The sequence below is a fragment of the Gopherus flavomarginatus genome, chromosome 6 (assembly GCF_025201925.1).
Source record: "Gopherus flavomarginatus isolate rGopFla2 chromosome 6, rGopFla2.mat.asm, whole genome shotgun sequence".
Lineage (NCBI taxonomy): Eukaryota > Metazoa > Chordata > Testudines > Testudinidae > Gopherus > Gopherus flavomarginatus.
The window spans coordinates 38067925-38087429 of record NC_066622.1 but is presented as its reverse complement, the minus strand read 5'-3'; the positions used below and the strand labels follow the sequence as shown (position 1 = coordinate 38087429).

General features: G+C 38.4%; 1 protein-coding gene across 24 annotated transcripts in view; it reads right to left on the bottom strand.

Moving 5' to 3' along the window:
* The window catches only part of RAF1 (Raf-1 proto-oncogene, serine/threonine kinase), a 118838-nt gene that overhangs the window by 7275 nt on the left and 92058 nt on the right, over window positions 1-19505 (bottom strand). For all 24 annotated transcript variants that reach the window (XM_050957785.1, XM_050957797.1, XM_050957784.1 and 21 more), the window contains 5 exons: window positions 16610-16694; window positions 15307-15483; window positions 13062-13108; window positions 10117-10235; window positions 624-755 (listed from right to left, as the gene is read on the bottom strand). In XM_050957785.1, coding sequence (XP_050813742.1) covers window positions 624-755; window positions 10117-10235; window positions 13062-13108; window positions 15307-15483; window positions 16610-16694 — 560 coding nt within the window. The remainder of the gene's footprint in view (window positions 1-623; window positions 756-10116; window positions 10236-13061; window positions 13109-15306; window positions 15484-16609; window positions 16695-19505) is intronic.

Sequence of the window (19505 nt, the reverse complement as noted above, 5' to 3'; positions counted from 1 at the left end):
TAATAAAAATTATTTTCTTTATAAAACAGGCTCAAACTAGAACTTCATTAGGCCAAAAGGCCCATAATTGAAATTAGAGGAGTTCTCACTTCTCTGCAAAGATTCAACAGCAGTATGATAATTCACTACAGAGCTCTGCTGCAACTCTACTACTCTAATAAAATATAATACTGATGACTACAATAAATCCACGGAGCACTTTAAAAGTTCTAGTATATCAGGAAGTATACTGTCCAGGGTATAGATCAGGGATTGGCAACCTCTCACACGCAGCCCATCAGGGAAATCTGCTGGTGCGCTGAGACAGTTTGATTACCTGCAGCGTCTGCAGGTTCGGCCGATCACAGCTTCCACTGGCCGCGGTTCGCCATTCCAGGCCAATGGGGGCTGCGGGAAGCGGCGGCCAGCACGACCCTTGGATGTGGCTAGCTGTGCATTGACACTGCTGGTATTAATTTAAGATGATTTACCACATTATTATAGTCTACATAAACTATATCCCAGAGGAAATCCTAATACAAGTTATAAACATAAAATGTAAACACTTGTTGCACACATTCAGTAAACAGATTGCATATTCCCAAGAAATACAATGCATTATACCAGAGTTGAATGTTTCTCACCTGATCTCTGTTGTTAATATGGGAGTATGGCAGTTCTCCTGTCATCAGTTCATATAATACTATTCCATAGGAGTAGACATCTGATTGAAAACTAAATGGGTTATTATCCTGCATCCGGATCACCTCTGGTGCCTTTAAAAAAAAAATAAAAAAATTAACAGCTACATTAACTGGAAGAAAACAATATTAGCATAAGACACAGGATAAGTTAACTTTCTACCCTAGTAAAGGAATTTTAAAAATAGCTATTGGATATTGGTAACTACGCAATTTACTCCACAGTGGATCAAACCCACTACACTGGATGGTAACTAACAGAGAAGCAACATTCACATGTATCAGTTTACCACTAGGTAAAATACTTACTATTCTTACTCTAGCATACTGTTGTATGTGGAAAGTGGCAAAATTAAGCATAACTACTGGCTCAGTTCCATCACTGTCAATTTATAAACTAAAATAACCAGTAAGACAGAAGGAGCAATCTGCTTTGCTGAAAAGAACAGCAGCCTGTACATGGTTTCAGTAAATCTACACAGGTCCTGATGTCCAGACAGGCAAACAAAAACCAAAAAAAAAATCTCTGCAGAATTTCTCACTTTGCCACAAACACATGTATTTTCACATATCATTGAAATATATGCACATATATTGATCAGGTTTGGGATCAGAGAAGAACATAACGCAGACATGAGCACATTTTACTAATCTTTTAAAGCTACTGAGAAGGTGGAGTGAAAGATTAGAGTTTTTCCTAACAGTGGACATGAACTAAAATAATACACCCACATTCCCTGTGGAAGCCAAACACATCTTTGTACTTCACCTATTTCCTTGCTTTTCTTCTCGTTTTTTCATGTAAACACTAAATGTTATATTTTAAGGAAGTTTTTTGTGTCTTAATCGCTCATTTAAAAACTAACAGAATTAGAGCTTATGTTGTGATTCATAGGTACCATTCTTTGGCCTTTGTACTTGTTTTTAAAAGGGGCTGGAGGAAAGAAGAATCATGTACCAGCCTCCAAGACTTGGGGGAAAAAGGCAGAAAATCCAATAGTTCCAAGCCTGATGGAGGAGTGGATTCCTAAAGTCTTTTTATTTTAGCACCCTGATGCCAGAGACCACAGGACACTGTATTTAAAAGGAACATTATCAATAGAATTTTTAAAAATTGACTCATTTTAAGTTTGACAGCACCTACCCCCTAAATAAGATATACAGAAGAGTGTGTAGGGGAAACTTTTAAATTCTGTTTCAGAAGACTTCCAAGGTTTTTCTGCTTTCCTAACATACAAAAATGTGCAAAGTTAACAAACTAAAGAAATGTTCCTCTCCCAGCACCACCAATCTCTTTCAGGTATAAGCATTTAATATGTTATTTGTAATAAATGTAGGCATACAAGTTTCAGAAATGTGATTCTCAACTTGACTGACTAACCAAAGCTCCAATTCTTTTTTCATGATGACAAATACCATCAATATGTGGCTTCTCTATGACTACATGCATTCCTAGTCACAAATCAGCAGTTGATATAATCAGCAGACTTTTATTCCCTAACAGAATTTATATTGCAAATATTTAACAATGCAGAAATGTATGTAAAAGAATGTAAAATTAGGGTTGAAAAAACACAGATGGTATGCTAGAGCCACTGCAAAACACAAATAAAATAAACTTGTGCTCTGACAAATGCAGCCAGAAACTAATGAAAAGAAACATGGCTGAATGATTCTGCTCTCATAAACCCAGATATAAGCCACTAAAATAGCTTTCCTTGATCAATTTCCTCAGAAACCTTCTACCAAACAACGTTTTTTTTGGTCTGGGGGAGGGGTGGGGAGCCAAACAGGGTACGTCTAAGGTTGTTGCTGGGATTGAGCCTGCCAGCCAAAGTAGACAAGCATGCTAAAAAGACCAATGTGGATATTGTGGCTGAAGCAGAGACTCAGGCTAGCCAACCAAACTCAGAGCCATGGGGTCATGTGGGCTTGAGAGAGCCCAAGCAGTCAACCGATCCACAATATCCACACAGCTATTTTTTGCATTAAAAGTATTACAGAATTCATCAGTGGAATTAAGAAAGTTGGAGCTTTTCACACTTGAAGAGGAGGGGGAAGCTATTTGGAACTGAAGTATTGACACAATGATATATGTTTCCACCTCCCTGTCATTTTTTTACATTTCTAAGTTACCTGTTGAAATGAATGGGGCACTTGAAAATTCTCAGTGCTATCGTTTCAGGTGGGCTGCAGACTTGTGGTGGTTTATACTCCATTCAAGTTTTCCTGATTTTTTTCACAATCATGAGCACTAGAAATGTGGATGTTTTCGTTTTAAAAATTAAAAAAAAAAAAAAAAAGATCTTGGATTCTGTGGCAGAACTTTTTAGCAAATGTGAATTCTGCAGTTGCAGAATAAGCAGACCCCTAACAATAACATTAGACACACATAACAGTAGTTCTCAAACTTTGTACTGGTGACTCCTTTCACATAGAATACCTCTGAGTGCGACCCCGCCTTATAAATTAAAAACACTTTTTATATATTTAACACTATTATAAATGCTGGAGGCAAAGCGGGGTTTGGGGTGGAGGCTGACAGCTTGTGACCCCTTGAGGGGTCCCAACCCCCAGTTTGAGAACTGCTGCATAACAGGGACCGATTCCAAAGTTCCACAGCAGTGTGTAACAGTGGCAAAATAGGTATTACTGTTCAGAAAAAACTGCCACGTCACTGACATGCATGAGGATATCAGCTACTACAAAGGGCCAATACTGTAGGAACAGATATAAACAACGATATTCCTCAAAGTAAGGGCAGGTCTCACCTAATCTACACCAAAGATGAATTTGCCCCCCTAAAAACGTTGGTATAATCAAAAAACCCCACAGGAATACTGATATTTCATGAATCTTGACAACAGAGACAGTCAAAGTGCAAGCCACAACTGCCCTCAAGCTTTATTATAAGCTGTGACTAGTGGAGGCTACCAAACCCAGTATACAATGCTCCATCTTGATGAAATCAGCCCTCTACTCTGCAGAAGACATTTCATCATCAGGTTTGCTAGCAATACTATGAAGGCCTTGGCTACACTTGAGAGTTACAGCGCTGTTAGTGGCTTTATAGCGCTGTAACTCACTCCCTGTCCACACTGGCAAGGCACCATTCAGCGCTGTATCTCCCTGGCTACAGCGCTGCTTGTACTCCACCTCCATGAGAGGAATAAAGAGTATAGCGCTGCTCCTGCAGTGCTGGGGTGCCAATATAAACAGGGAATAATCTTAGTACGCTGTAACTGACCTCCGGAAACTTCCCATAATCCTTTTAAGTAAAGATTACTCTGTTTTGTTGTGATGCCTCTTTATTTTGTTGTGAGCTCCGGGCTCCCAAAGCTGGTTATCAAAAAAACAAACACAGCTAGTGTTTGCTGTGAATTAGCAGAGGCAGGCAGGGGGCTCCCTTTGGAACGCCCACAGCTAGTGTTTGCTTGAAGGGAGGGGAAGGAGGGGACTCGAGGAGAGAAGCAGCACGGCGCACGGGAGGGAGGAAGGGAGCGGGGATCCATTTTGGGGAGGCTGCTTATCTGGTCTGTTTGCTTTCAGTGAGTGAGAGGGGGCGGGGGCGGGGGAGGGGGTTGGAAATTGCAAGGCAGCTGCTAACAGAGTGTTGGCTTCAAAAACCCACTCTCTCTCTCCCTCATGCTCCCTGTCACACTCCACCCCACCCCCCCCTTTTGAAAAACAAGTTGCAGCCACTTGAACGCTGGGATAGCTACCCATAATGCACCACTCCCAATGTCGCTGCAGATGCTGCAAATGTGGCTATGACAGTGTGCTGGCAGCTCTCAGTGTGGACAGACTGCAGCGCTTTCCCTACTGAGCTGTACGAAGACAGGTTTAACTCCTAGCGCTGTACAGCTGCAAGTGTAGTCATACCCGAAGTTATTAATTAGTGAATAAATCCAGAAAGTCATAAATTTACATATACCTATGTTTAATTCTAAAAGTTCTTTAAAGAGTATCTGAAGGCTAATATACTTTAGTATTAAAAGCTGTATGCTCTAAGAGTAGCACCATCTTTATCTGTATAACTTGCTTTCTCAACAGAGCCTGACAAATTCACTTGCCAACAGTTAGTTCAGGGGTTGGCAAACTACAGCCCATGGTCGGACACAGCCTGCCAGCCATTTTAATCCAACCCTCACGTGCCCGCTGGGGAGTGGAGTCTGGGGCTTGCCTTGCTCTGGTGCTCCAGCTGGGAAGCAGGGTCAGGGACCATGCCACATGCTCCCAGAGGCAGTGGCATGGTGCCCCCTCCGGCTCATATGCATAGGGGCAGCCAGGGGCCACCACTCAGCACGCTGCCCCACTCCAAGCACTGCCCCTGCAACTCCCATTGAAACCGCAGCCAGCGGGAGCTGCAGTGGCGGTGCCTGCAGACAGGACAGCATGTAGAGCTGCTGGAACATACTTCGTGTAGGAGCCGGAGAAGGGACATGCCACTGCTTCCAGGAGCCGCTTGAGGTAAGTGCTGCCCAGAGCCTGCAGCCCTGAGCCTCTCCCTGCACCACAACCCCCGATCCCACTCCTGCCCTCTGAACCCCTTGACCCCAGCCCAGAGCACACTCCTGCACCCCAAACCCCTCATCCCCAGCCCCACCCCAGAGCCCACACCTCCAGATGGAGCCCTCACTCTGCCAACTCCCAGCCTGGAGCCCCCTCCTGCATCCCGAACTCCTCATTTCTGGCCCCACCCCAAAGCCTGCACCCCCAACCAGAGCCCTCACCCCCTCACACACCCCAATTTTGTGAGCATTCATGGCCCGCCATACAATTTCTATTTCCAGATGTGGCCATCAGGCCGGAAAGTTTGCCCACCCCTGAGCTAGTTGCTAACAAGGGCTTACCAGAAATTGCGGAATAATCTAAGCTTTCATGTTTCTACCCCTCATGGTTACAAAGATAACATTCCAAGCGTGAACCAAATCCATCAATATAGTGCTGTCTTCCTGAATCTGTAGAGAGTCTAAAATAAGAACTAGGAACTGCCCAAATCTTGGCCCCACTTCATAAAGTCTGAGAAGCCAGACTCATTCTTGTGAATTCCTCTACAGCTGCAGAGAATTTTTTTTTTCAAAATCAAGTGTTGCTTCTGTATTATTTCAGTTTCTAAGTGTGGGTTATTTGGAATATATAGGCAGAAACTGAAGCATTCAGTCTTTTGCCACTTAAATCAGTGGTCTTTTGCCACTCAAATCACAGTCAAGTATTTTCTTTTCTTTCAGAGTACATGAACAAAGTGTGCTAATTAAACAGGAAATTGTAGTTATGACAGCAACAATAAAATCTCAGTAAAGGCCTTGTTCCCAGTTGCATTGCTATCAACAGGAGCAGGATCGAACCCTAAATCAGGCCTTTTATGCATAACAGAAAACTTTCCAGCTCCTGCAAGAGAGTTGCAAGTAATGATTCCTGGCTGAGAATTTGCCAGACCATAACTTACCGATTCTGACATAAAATCATCACAATAGATATTTGAATTTAATCTAAGTCCTATAGGAAAGTTTAGAAAATTTACTTTGTTGGTGTTACGTAAAGTCTAAGTCAAATTGAAAGGAAAATTTCAGACAACAGCCTCAAAGTTTCACTTTTGCCAGTGTTAGAAATTCAGTTTTATGTTTTTCCTTCGTAAAGTGAAATGTAGCAAAATAAATCGCACTGGAACAACATGCCAAATATGTCAAATCAAACAGAGTTCCTAAGAGCACTAAATATAAAAATTGCAGTGGTCCTTTAATCATAAATGTCCATTATCAGGTAAAAAGGAATTTGAAAAATACACAAAGTTTCTTACCTAACACCTCAGAGTATTAATGTGAAACATTCTAAAAAGAGTATTTCACTTTCACCATTTATATTTTTTTTTTTTTTAAAAAAAACTTCACTCAGTTTTCACAATGAAAAAAGATTGGTCAGTATCATTTTCCAGATTATGTTCTAAAACAATGCTGAAAGATTCACACTGCATGGGAATAATTAAACTCAAACAAAGATTATGTATTGAATTTTAAATATTTTAATTAACAGATTTTAAAAGTCCTGAATTTTAGTATTAGACTACCTGCAAGTGTTACTTTAAACGTAAGCTCTTGGTGTTAATATGGGCTGGCAGTCTTCATTGTTACTCTATATTTGTGTTCTGAGAAAAACCAGGAAATGTTTGTTAAGAATACAAGGATGCTTGGCTAAGATTTGTTTATGGAAGATAAGTATACAAATAATCTAACACAATAGCAAACAGGAAATGGTACCAAAAATTCAATGCTTCATAAAAGCTTTACTCCTCCTTTCTGTTGTGTAATATTTGTATTTCCTAAAACTAATTTAAACCCATCGATTTAAAAAAACTTAAATGTTTATGAGAAAAACAGGTATCAGCTGAACGCCAGATGCTAAAGAAAACATCATATAATCCTTGCTCTTTAATCATTAAAGTTAAAACTCTAATTGCCCAAAATTGTCAATCCTAAATGTTCAGTCATATTCTATTGGTTTTCTATAGTGCTCATCATTGTAGTATCCAATTCTTTAGGGCTCTTTAGTCAAGTTTTTGATGCTACGAAAATATGTATTTAGCACTGAAATTAATATAGGGCATGATAATCCTAGACATGAATTGAAGAAAAAAAGACAGAAAAGGAGTTAATTAACTGTCTAAACATTATAGCCTAGTAAGAGTTCAGCTTTGCAAGGAACGTTGAAATACAGCAACCCATAAAGTATTGGACTATAATCTCAGAGAAGGCAAAACTGTGCTATCTTGAAGTCGTGATGTAGCTGAAAATCCTCATTCAAAATGAACGATCGTAGCACATGAGCTTTCCAATGTCAGAGCAAAACTGTCTAGTAAAATTAATTTATATTTTATTTGTAAATCTGATACCAATATAGCACTCTACATATTAAAAACTACTTAAAAGAAGGAAGAACTCTCTATCTTCACAGTCTTCCAGTTCTGGTTGACTGAAATACACAAGATATACCAAGAACATACAAAAACCTAAACTGTACAGCTGAATACAAAATCCAGAGCACATGTTTTCTAATTTAAGGAAGTGTGAAACTATGCAATCAGTAGACTGTAAAGGGCCCAACTCTGCAAAGCGTTACTCAGATGATCAGTCCTTAAACAAGTACCGCCGCTGAATTAATGTAGAGTATTTTTTCTTAAGTAAGGACTGCTTGAATGAGTAGGGGGATTGCAAGATCAGGGCCAAAAGGCAGTTGACGCTTTTCATGGCTAAACTGCAGTTATTTGAATTCACATTCATTTTGTTTGTTACATATGGATTGCATGATTATATAGTATGCAGTTTTAAAGTAGTCTATGTCCAGCTGCCTGATATTGCATGTTCTGCCATTAGCCAAGAACAAAGTTATAGAATACTTAAGTAAACTTACATCCATCTTCAACAGAAGTCCCAATTTTTCCAGTCCATTGCAAGCAGTGAACATGCCGCAAGCAAGCATTATGCCAAAGTGGTAACAAAATCCTATGCTCAAATAACATTTAGCAGCTGATGCAAGCCACAAAAGCAAGGGTGGGGATATAATGACTTGTTGCATTATGCCTAGGTAAAGAAGGGGACCATCAGTGTGTGTAGTGAAATTTCTATGAACAACAGGGTGTGAAAAGGATAGAAAGGAAGCCTTAATTTCTGTTCCTTACTTGTAAGTTTCAAATTTAATACTTCTTTGTCTGTATTTCCTCAGAACTGGCATTTAACGGTAGAGAAACACTTTATAAGGTATTGTTACTCTTGCTTATATAAAAGAAAAAAGACAACACTTACTATTCTATATCCCAGTTTTACAGACAGGAATCTTAATAGAAGCATGAGATTCCTAAATAGTGTTAATTATACCCTCTTCTGTCAATATATGCTACAAGTGTCCTCTTATATATCAGCTATTGACACCAGGATAGTTTTGGTCCATAGTGCTAACAGGAATTGCAATTCTTTTTTAAAAAAATCATTTATTGGTTTCAGTTTGTTGGAAAGCAGTATATACAAGTAGCAAACATTGGAAACGATAAGAAAATGGCTAGAGCCATGAATCAGAATTAAGTGAACTGATCAATATAACCGAACATAGGAACTGTGTAAATAGGTAATTTCATATTTGAGACAGAATATTTAGATAAAAAGAAATTCACTTTACTATTATTTCTATTTCTCTCTTGCTATTATTCAAGATGTGTACATTAATAAGAACGCATCCTCTCTCACTTCACTCTGTTTGATCCAGTAATGAAATCACCACCATGTGTTGGGGGCAATATCATATCCTTTACACAGTGCCTTACAACTTCTTTGCAAAATCAACTGGGGGAAACTAAAACAGATGTATTAGCAAAATGCATTTAAGTAGTAAATAGAGCATCAAAGAAGGACACATGTGACTATTCCCCCACAGTGAGACCCAATTTCAAAGGTACAGTAAGTTATACATGTGTTACTCCCTCCAAGTGATTCAGGAAAAAAATATTTTCAATTTAATAAAAAGTAAAAACAAATATACTCCACAGATGCTGAGTAGGGAAACAAAAAATTCTCATGCCCTGCCAAGTCTACTATATTGAATGTATGCAGCAGGGATATACATTACAAGAATATGCAAGTATGTATACTAGCAACAGGGATTGCCCATGAGCAGCTTTATAAAAAGAATTATCTATATAGTATCACAGGATATTCCTTATGAGTTGACTGAAAGGTAAAGACACTCATTTGCCCAAAGTCACCTAGAATGATATTTTTAAAATAGTGCCAACAAAATCCCTATAGGGGCTTTACAGAAACACAATAAAATACTAATCCAGCAACACTCGACATTTTAAAAAACACCACCACATCAAGGAACAAAAATTTATAATTTTAATAATCAGCATATTTTCTAAAAATTAGAAAAATTAACTTTTGTGTTATATGGCGATGGCTTACTGGAGCCTGATGTGCCATAATGGATTATTTAAAAAATATATATATTTATTTTGAAGCACAATACAAGCAAAATGCCAAACAAGTTCTAAAGAATTCTGACACTTTCAAACCTTTAGGACAGCAGAATATTTGCTTTACCTATCAAAACCATCTTTAAAAAATAACACTTGCAGGATTGACAACAGCATTGTTCTATGCTGGTAAACCACTCTCAGAAGTGAGCACTGAAAACAAGGAAACATGTGACACCCAGATCTCCATGGATAAGGAGATCAAGTACCCAAAGAAACTTACATGCTTTGGAACAACAAAGTACCTTTGACTAGGCAATTAATTAATTAACCAAAGCAAAATATAATTAATAAGAATTTTAATATTACTTTGTCAAAACAGTTTGAATCACAGTATTCTCCCATTGAGAAAACAATGTGAATTTGCACACAAATGAGGCAGAATTTAAAAAAATCATCAAGTATTTTTCTTACCATCCAGAGGATTGAACCAGACGGCTGCTCCACCTGCTGAGATCCACTCCATCTGGATTTTACTGTTGCCAGACCAAAATCTCCTATTTTCACTGTGAGGCCTTCATGAAGAAATATATCTAAAAGGTTGTTTAGGAACTTCTGAAGAAAATTTCTGTAAATCAGACTGGATTTTCTATCACCTTTACAAAATGGTTTATTTTTTCTCATATACCAGTCAGCGTGCAAAGTTTTGCCCAGTTTCTGTATTTGATCTGATTCACCTCATGCATGACCTTAATAGGTGGTAGTTAAAAACATTTTCCTAGTTTTGTGATAAATATCCCAATCCTTTCATTTTATTCATATTTATTACGCCTACACTAACATAGCTAACATTCAGGGAAAATGCAAATATTTTAGCAGAGAGGCTGGAATAACTATGAGACAGCTCAGTATTATTTTTTAGTGTACTAGCTACTCCTGGGAGAATTCTGCGCCAAAAAATTAAGAATTCTGAAACAAAAAAAATTAAAATTTCTGCGGACAATATTTTCAAATTCTGAAAAATTCTGCATATTTTGTCAAAATAACACTATATAATTGCACCTGTTTCAATTATTTTTGGTCATTTCTTTCAGCAAGTAAGTCTATAACAATACAGACAACAAAAAAGATTCAGGAAATGTTTTTTGACAAATAGATTCCTTACTAGGCATATTAATACAGAACTTGGAGTAATAATTCATTTAAACTACAATACCATATTTCGCACACCCCTCAGAAGCAGTGCAAAGGCTTGGGGGGGAGTCAGGGGTAACAGAGGAGCTATGGGAGAGGGAAGTAATTGCTGCGAACAAGCCTGAGTGTGAACTTGGAGGGTTGTTGTGTTTGGGTGGGAAAAGTATGGAACAGGTGGTTGTTGGGTTTTTTTGGGGGGGAGGGGAGGGCAGGGAAGGGAGGAATTGTTAGGGAGCTTCCCCCATGCAGACCATGACTGACCCCTAGTCTCTCCCATTCAGTCAGGCATCTGCCCGTCCACGTGTCCCTCCACCTCCACTCAGACACGCACTCCCTCCATCCCCATGTGTCCTTGCACCCCCTTGTCCACATGTCCCTTCACCCCCAGACACTCCCTCCCCCATCCCCATGTGTCTCTGCTCCCGCTCAGCCACCCCCATCCCTATGTGGCCCTGTAACCCCTCCCCCATCAGCATGTGACCCTGCACCTCCCTCCCTCCATGGCCCTGCACCTCCACTCCCATTCAGCCCCTGCCTCAGTCTGTCCTCCCCCAGTAGCCCTTATGAGCTCATCTGACCCCCCAGCAGCCCCATGCAGACTGTCTCCCCATAGTCTGTCTCCTGATCTAGCCCGATAGGCATTGTGAAGAAGGCAGGTTCTCTCTCTTCCCCAACTGGCCGGCAGCTGCTGCTCTGTTCTAGTGCCACAGCACCCTCTGATGTGCAAAAGGTGGAACCGCAGCAACTTCCCAGTAGAAGCTTTTTTCTGTGCAAAAAAAATGCGTGGCTTATTAATTATGCACACGCAGTGGCACAGAATTCCCCCTGGAGTAACGAGCCTTTCACTTCTACCATAGCTAAGTTTAGATCATAACTCTCACAACAGTTTTTGTCTGTATCTGTGTATATACCTAAGTAGATGAATAAAGCTCACCGTTTATCACAGAATTCAAAATAAGTGGAAGCATTTATCACTGGAAACAGAAACCAAATAAAATTTATCTATCTGGTGCTCATTGTTGGGGGTGTGCACCAAGAGGATTAATTTACGAATGTCACTCATTTGGGAGCTCTACTGTTTGTAGCATGGGATATAAGCCTTATACAGTATACCCCCATCATTAACAGCTCCAATATGTCCTTTAGTAGTGGTATTGTTCCAGAAGGAAAAAACATTTCAAAATCTAATTCAAGAATTAACTGAAAAAATCTAAAATTCTGAAAGATTCTATAGATGTGTCACAAGAGATATCCCTTACTCTTCTTATGCTATCTAGTGAACTTGAGGGGAAAAGCAGACTGAAATAAGTTAATGATATAAAAGAAAGTTGTGATTATAAATGTATCGGCAGCAATTTTACACTTAAAATGATTAGTCTTTCCTCCTCATTGAAAATATGAATACTCATTTGTTTACCGAACAACTGAAGTTATTTTTGTAGAAATTCTGCCCCTTAAGAAAACAGTCCTCCTGCCACACACACACACACACACATTCTGCTGAGGCAAGTTTCGGTTTGTTATTTGACCAATTTCAGTCAACATTCTGCTTGGCAGTTTTAAAGCCAGAGACTCGCCTAAACCGGAGACTTGCCATACATTCAGTTCATAAGCTGAGCTCCTAGAATAGACTTTTTTTTAAAATTACCTACACACAAGCCTCACATAGCAAGAAAATAAAAGTGACATGCAAAAGGAAACTGCAGAATCTTTATTCAGTATGAATTATTCAATAGGTATGCTGCTAGGAACATATTAGTCAAGTTCATTATACATTTTCCCTTCCCAATTTTAGAATCAAGAAGATTTTTGGCTCAGTTTCCACCAAAAGTTTCCATCTTTTTTGTGTTTTGGGTCATCTAATCCCATATGAAAGTAATCAAAAGAAGAGTCTAATTTCTGTCCTAAATAATCTTTTGAAGCTGGGGATATACTGGAAGTCAGTTAATTAGATTAAAATAGGTCAGGTTTGCATCCCGAGATTGCATATGAACACAGGTAAGAAAGAGTAAGTGTATAAATATATATTCTACACATCTTTACCTGGCTGGGGCAGGACTTCCTTTTGATCACTAAAGAGAACGGTTTGGTTTTGTTTTTAAATTGTTGTAATTTTAACTAGGAAGTTTCAACTTCACAGAAAGACCTTCACAGTATTTATATTCAGTCAGTCTGATACCAATTTAAACAGTTAAATGAAATTTGACTAATTAGAGAAAGGATACTATTTGATTTCATGTCTCTGTGGATGATATTCTTTGCATGTAAATAGCTGTGAAAAGAAAAAAATGTTTTAAAAAATATATCCATTGTTATTTATTTATTTATACATACATACTAATTTGGCAAACCAAAATTAGTCTAAATAAAATTTTTTACAAAAGCTACCTGAATAAATTATAAAATTTTACCACTAAGTGTTTTAGAGCCATAGCTCAACTTGTTCTAAACTTAAAACTTGGTGCTAACTGCCCTTTGGCTTGATAGCGTGTATTTAATTTTACCAGTCCACAAGACTAAAAAGAGAAAATCATCATCATTTTTGTAGTTCCTTCATAAAGCTATTTTTATGCTTATGCTCCATTTGCTGTTTATGTATCAACATTTGCCTTCAATAATGAGAAAATACTACAAAAACTGTGTCATTCCTTTCCACATTAATTGGTCAGAATCTTTTCTTTTAGAACAGCCATAGAAAGGAATGCAACTCACCACTAATGTACAATTATCTTTACCTAATATTGCATTCCATTAACCTACATCAACCCAAAATTACACTAGTGAAGTTGAAATCAGCTTAAAATTGTCTGCTGATAAATTAAAGGTTAAACTATATCTTCTAGCTTCTTCTCTGGGAAGCAAAACAAACATTTTCAGTAGGTTTGTAATTAGCGACGTGTGCAATATTTGAACTGCCCCCATTTCTGAAAGGCTGTATGACAGTGTTATCTTGTGTTTCAGATTTAAGAGCAAGAAAGCAAAGATTATCTAAATCTCATGTAGCATTGTCAAGAATTTTTAGACTTAGTAGTCTTCCTGCAATCCGTGCTGACAAATAATTATAAAGGCATACTGGCATCACTGTAAATATATAAGAAACTGTAGGGCTTTTCTATATTATTTTAGTTGCTTACAATTTGGTTTTAAAATTTATTCTGAGGCAAAATTTACAAGTATACGCCTAGCAAAAACTGAAAATATACTTCACTTTGTTTTTAAAATCAAATTAACTTGTTAATTTTTATTACACAAAGGGTTACTAGTTTAAGATACTTTTCTCTATATATAAAAATGGATTTGATTTTTGAAAAAACCACACAGGGAGACTAGGACTGGCTGGGTAAGCATACTGGGACGAGAAGCACGAGAAGCGTGGACTGGTTAGGCAAACAGAATGGACTGGGGTGGGACAGAGACAGGACAGCCACAGGCTTGAGGGGATAGGGTGGAAGAGTCTCTGACCACTAGAAACAATTTCATTTGGTGCCAGCAAATATCTGTGAAACCCCATGGCAAAGCCTATCCTCCACCTCCTCTTGTGCTGGTGCACACAGAGAAGAACCTATTACTGCTACTAGTTACTCCATTAGCTCAAGTGGCAGAGGTCTGAGTGGTAGATCTAAAAGTTCCACCGCTGCTGAGAATATGCATGCATATCAATATAATGCCACATGGTGGACTTTATTTTTTCAGTTCACTTTTCTAAAAGCCTTGGAAATTACAAAAAAAACCCTTACATTAGAAAAATATTAAATTTGCAGAATCGGGCACTCAAACATTAGGAAATGCCAGAAATAAGATTTCCCATGCAACCTTAATTCAATCGTCTTGTCATATGCATTAGGATACTGTCTTTGATTACATGAACACATACTATTTTTCTCCAATTTTGTGTATAATAAAAAATTTACATTTTAAAATAACATGACCAGAAGGATTTTTAATCATATTTTTAAAAAGCTCTGAAACATTAACATTTCAGAAATGTTATTCAGACTTTCAGTCCCCAGTAAACAGTATCTTCCCTAATAATTTGTATACAGTAGAGCCTCAAAGTTACGAACTGACCAGTCAACCACACAACCCTCATTTGGAACCAGAAGTACACAATCAAGCAGCAGCGACCCAAAAAAAGAGCCAATACAGTACAGTATTGTCTTAAATGTAAATTACTAAAAAAATAAAAATAAAGGGAAAGCAGCATTTTTCTTCTACACAGTAAAGTTTTAAATCTGTATTAAGTCAATGTTCAGCTGAAAACTTTTGAAAGAACCACCATAATGTTTTGTTCAGAGTTACAAACAACCTCCATTCCCAAACTGTTCGTAAGTCTGAGGTTCTACTGTAACTCTTTGAGGGTTTGGTACCATGTTAATATATATTATACATTAGGACAATGTTTCTTGTATGTATTAGTTGCTCCTGAAGAAGATTGGCAGACCAGAATAGACAATTTCTAATCCTACTCACTCCATTCCTTGTGCTGTCTGTCGGGCAATATCAATGAGCTGGAACATTTGGAACTTGGTCTCTTGTACATGCAGGTGCTTATACAGACTGCTTCCTTCGCACCACTGCGTAACTATAGCCAGATTGTCTTTAGTCATGTAGCCCATGAACAGCAAAATATTAACATGCCGGGTCTTCCTAATGGAAGAAGTGGAAAGGAAAAGAACAAAACATCTTCTTCTGAACATTTGTAAAAGTTCCCTGAAATGTATTCTTGGCTAAGGAGACATCAAAGTATTTAGATCTACAGTTTAACAAAATTATTTGAGGAGCATGTGGATGCATGTGTGCAAGATGTTATTTTTAGAAAACAACATATCACAGTTACCTCTTAAAAACAGGAAAGTTAGCAGGCATTTTTTTTAAAAAAACCAACCAATTATTAACTTTAAAATGTTTCTTCTTAGTTTCTTGAAAGTTATTTCAGAGACCAAGTAAAGACAGATTAATATATTACTTAAGTATAACATGACAGAATCAAACTACTACAGCTTCCGTAAAGGCAAGTTATCCATCTCTTCTATGTTAAAGTACTTTGGAAAAGTTAATTGAAATGGTATCAAAAGGTCAAGCTGCAGTTTGCAAATGACATTAAAGTGTTCTGGTTCACAGAAAAGACTATGGAGACATGAAAAAATGACAGATTTAAATACAGTGGAGCATTATGCAGCATGACGACAAATTTAACTTGTGTAGTGTAAAATAATTAAACGGAGGCCAAAAAAGCTATTCCCATACACATAAAATAGCTCTTAATTATTGGACATTGCATAGGCAGTAATTAAAGCAAAGAGGTTTCCTGAGTTGACTAGGGAATGGATTTTAAAAGTACAGAAAATACTATGATGTTATAATAAAAAGGCACACCTCAAGCTCAAATATTCTGTCCAGTATCCATCACCTTACCTAAAAGGTGATGAGATTCAAGAGTTCCAGAGAATGGCAACAAAATTATGGCAAGGTTCATATATGACAAGGGATTACATATGTTAATACTATTTATCTTAGAAAAAAAGAGTTCAATGGATAATGAATGAGGAATTAAAAATTATAAAGGTCTCAAAACTGATCAGTACCTCTATTATCCTGCACCATGTGATAAGATGACACTGAAATACAGTAAATTTACAGTCCATAGAAGGAAACACTGCACCACTTACTATACAGAAAATTCATTCAACCTGTGACATTCACTTTTGGAAGGGTCAAAAATGCGTTAAAATTAGTAAATGCAAAATTATGCAAATCCATGTTATCAGCTCACCTTAATACAGCCACTTCATTTCTGAAGGCCTGAAACTGTTCTGGGGTTGGATTTACAACCTTTAGTATCTTCACTGCTACATCTCCTGCAAATACATTTAACATAAAGGTTACCAACAACACTAACAGTCTTTTAGAGGAGCATTATCACCTCTATAGTTAAAAATTCTGAAATTTCTGCACAATACATCTTTGGTAATTTGTACACAAGGAAGTCCACAGATAAAACAGACTTCTGTATTTTCATACAATTCATTTGGTGGAGATGGTATCATGTAATCCCAAATAAAAGATCAGTCATTTTTCTAACAACTTGAAAAGAGTTTTTCATCATTAAATGGCTAGTAACCGGCTGATGGGATCACATGTGTGATATTAAACAAAGGCCACTCTACAATATACAGAAATCTGAAGGTATAAACAGCATAGTTATAAATCTAGGGGGAACCAATTAACTTATTTTTCTAAATAAGAGCTATGTGGGGAGAAATGCATCCTCAGCACTTTTGTTTCAAGCACTGTATCCACTGTATTCAACAGAAACCCAAATTCTCATTTCTCTTCCCTCTTCCCAGTTTTAGTACAGAAAAATTATCTATTAAATTAATAGAATTAGACTTTCATTCCCTCAAAATTAATGTTTAGAGAACAGCAGAATAAACCATGATTTTAATGTTTAAATTACAGTTAGTGGCAAAGGAAGCGTAATAGTGCATCAGTTCTTTAACCATTTGATACAGTATATCACAAAATATTACTTGAAAAGTGAATTCAAATTAACTTGAATGTGAGCACTTGCTTTGGATTCCATACCTGCTGCAGAAATATAAACAAAGACCAAAGTTAAGCAGCAATTTAGTTTATGTATGGGAGGACTGGTATCCAGTGTCAGCTCTTTATAATTATATTACAAAGAGGAAGAGGAATATGATTTAATAAAGTACAACAATAATAGTATGAAGCTGAGCAAATGAATGTAAGGAGAAATTTTTAAAGCAGGGACCATCAGTCCCTTCAGGGAAGTAGTGAAAGTTACACTCATTTAACATTAGAGTGGACATTGCACTTTAGAATACGGCTGGAGGGGATAATCTTGTATTGGCAGGGCCTCATGAGGGTGAGAATGGTTGTAATCTCCTTGCCAAACAGAACTTTTTTTTTTTTTTCCCTTTAATGTGACTTTATTATTTCAGTAAAAAGAAGAGTGAACTCTTATGCGACCAGAGCAGAGGCAGTGGATGACTCGTACTTCCAGTTGGGTGGGAGTACTCTCTTGGTCTTGTAATAGCGAGCCAGCCTGTGAATTCTGCTCTCAATCAGAATCAGACGAAATTTGGCATCTTTATCCTTTCTGTTTCTCTCAAGATGTTTACGAACAGCAACAGCTTTCTTGATCAAGTGGTACAGATCCTCTGGAAGGTCTGGGGCAAGTCCCTTGGACTTAAGGATCCTTAAAATTTTGTTGCCAGTGACAAAACGAACTTGGGCTGCAGGGAAGCTGGCTGGACTAATCTGTACATAAGTAAACTTAAGGACCTGCTTGATGATAGGCCTGTTTATAGCATCTCACACAATTTTAAGGTTATTCCTGTTTAACATTGCCAAACCACCTAAATTAAACAAAGCCCTAACATGCACAGGCTTATCTGCAATTATAATGGCAAATTAATGACTTTTCCAAGATGGTCTTTCTTGCCTTTAGAAAAAGATTAATCTCCTAAAGTTCTGATGGGTTCTTTGAGGAAAAGTCCCTTTAGCTACCCAGCAGGTGTTCCATACATAGAAATGGATATTAATAGTATTTTTCATGTTCTGTATGTTATTTTAAATTATCATCATTATTTGTATTATTGTAGTGACCAGAGGCCCCAACCGGGATTGGGGCTCCATTCTGCTAAGTGCTATATAAACATATATGAAGTGTCTCACTGGTCTGAGGAGCCTTCAGTCTAGAAAGAAAGAAATAAAAGAAAGAGGGAAAGGGATACAACCATGGGTGGCTGGTGACCCGGCTGTTGAGGGAGGCTAGCCCCCAGATCCTCCCCTTGTACCCAAGGCCCTGCCACCCTCCCCATCTGTCCCCAGGTGCTCTAGCCAGCAGCGCTCCCAGACCTGGTGCTCCATGCGGCAGTGCTCCCAACCTGCTGCTCCGGGCAGCCAGGCAACAGTGTTCCCAGCTCCAGTGCTCCTGACGGCCAGGCGGGCGGCCAGCCCCGGTGCTCCGGGGAGCACGGCCCCAGCCGCCTTGTAGGAGGCAGGCCAGCCAACGAGCCCCCAAGGCAGATCACTCTGGGAACCAAAGGAGGGGGCCTGGGTTGGGGGCAGAGCGTGGGCAGGGCAACGCAGGGCTATTTGGGAAGGCACAGCCTACCCCTGCCTACGCTACCCGCCGCCCATGCATACAACACAAGAAAAGTAATCCATTTGTTGGCTGAACAACTTCTCTACTTAACTCGTGTATTTTTTTAATTAGCTACAGTACTGCAGCACTATCTACCAATATCTTCCTACCAGAGTTTTCTTTGTAAAGAATCCCAATGGAGGCTTTCATAGCCTTCAACTAACCCCCTTTTTCCTCTGCCCTTCTCTCACACACACAGTACTAAAAACATGGCATCCATTATACTATCACTAACAGTTGCAGTTCAGAACTATAACATGGCTTCACAATGGAGCCCTTTTATCATAACATTTATCCACTCTTGCTCCTAAATCTATTCCCATTTCTGTGGGGAAAATGCCACTCTTAATATAGATATAAAAGTAGAAAAAAGGGGGTGGGAGAGAAAAGTGATAAAGGAGGAAGGAAAATAGGTGACAGAAGATTTTACCAGTGTTTTTGGTGAGGATATAAGAACTGGAATGCCGAAGAAAACTGCTTTTATGACTTCTTGTTA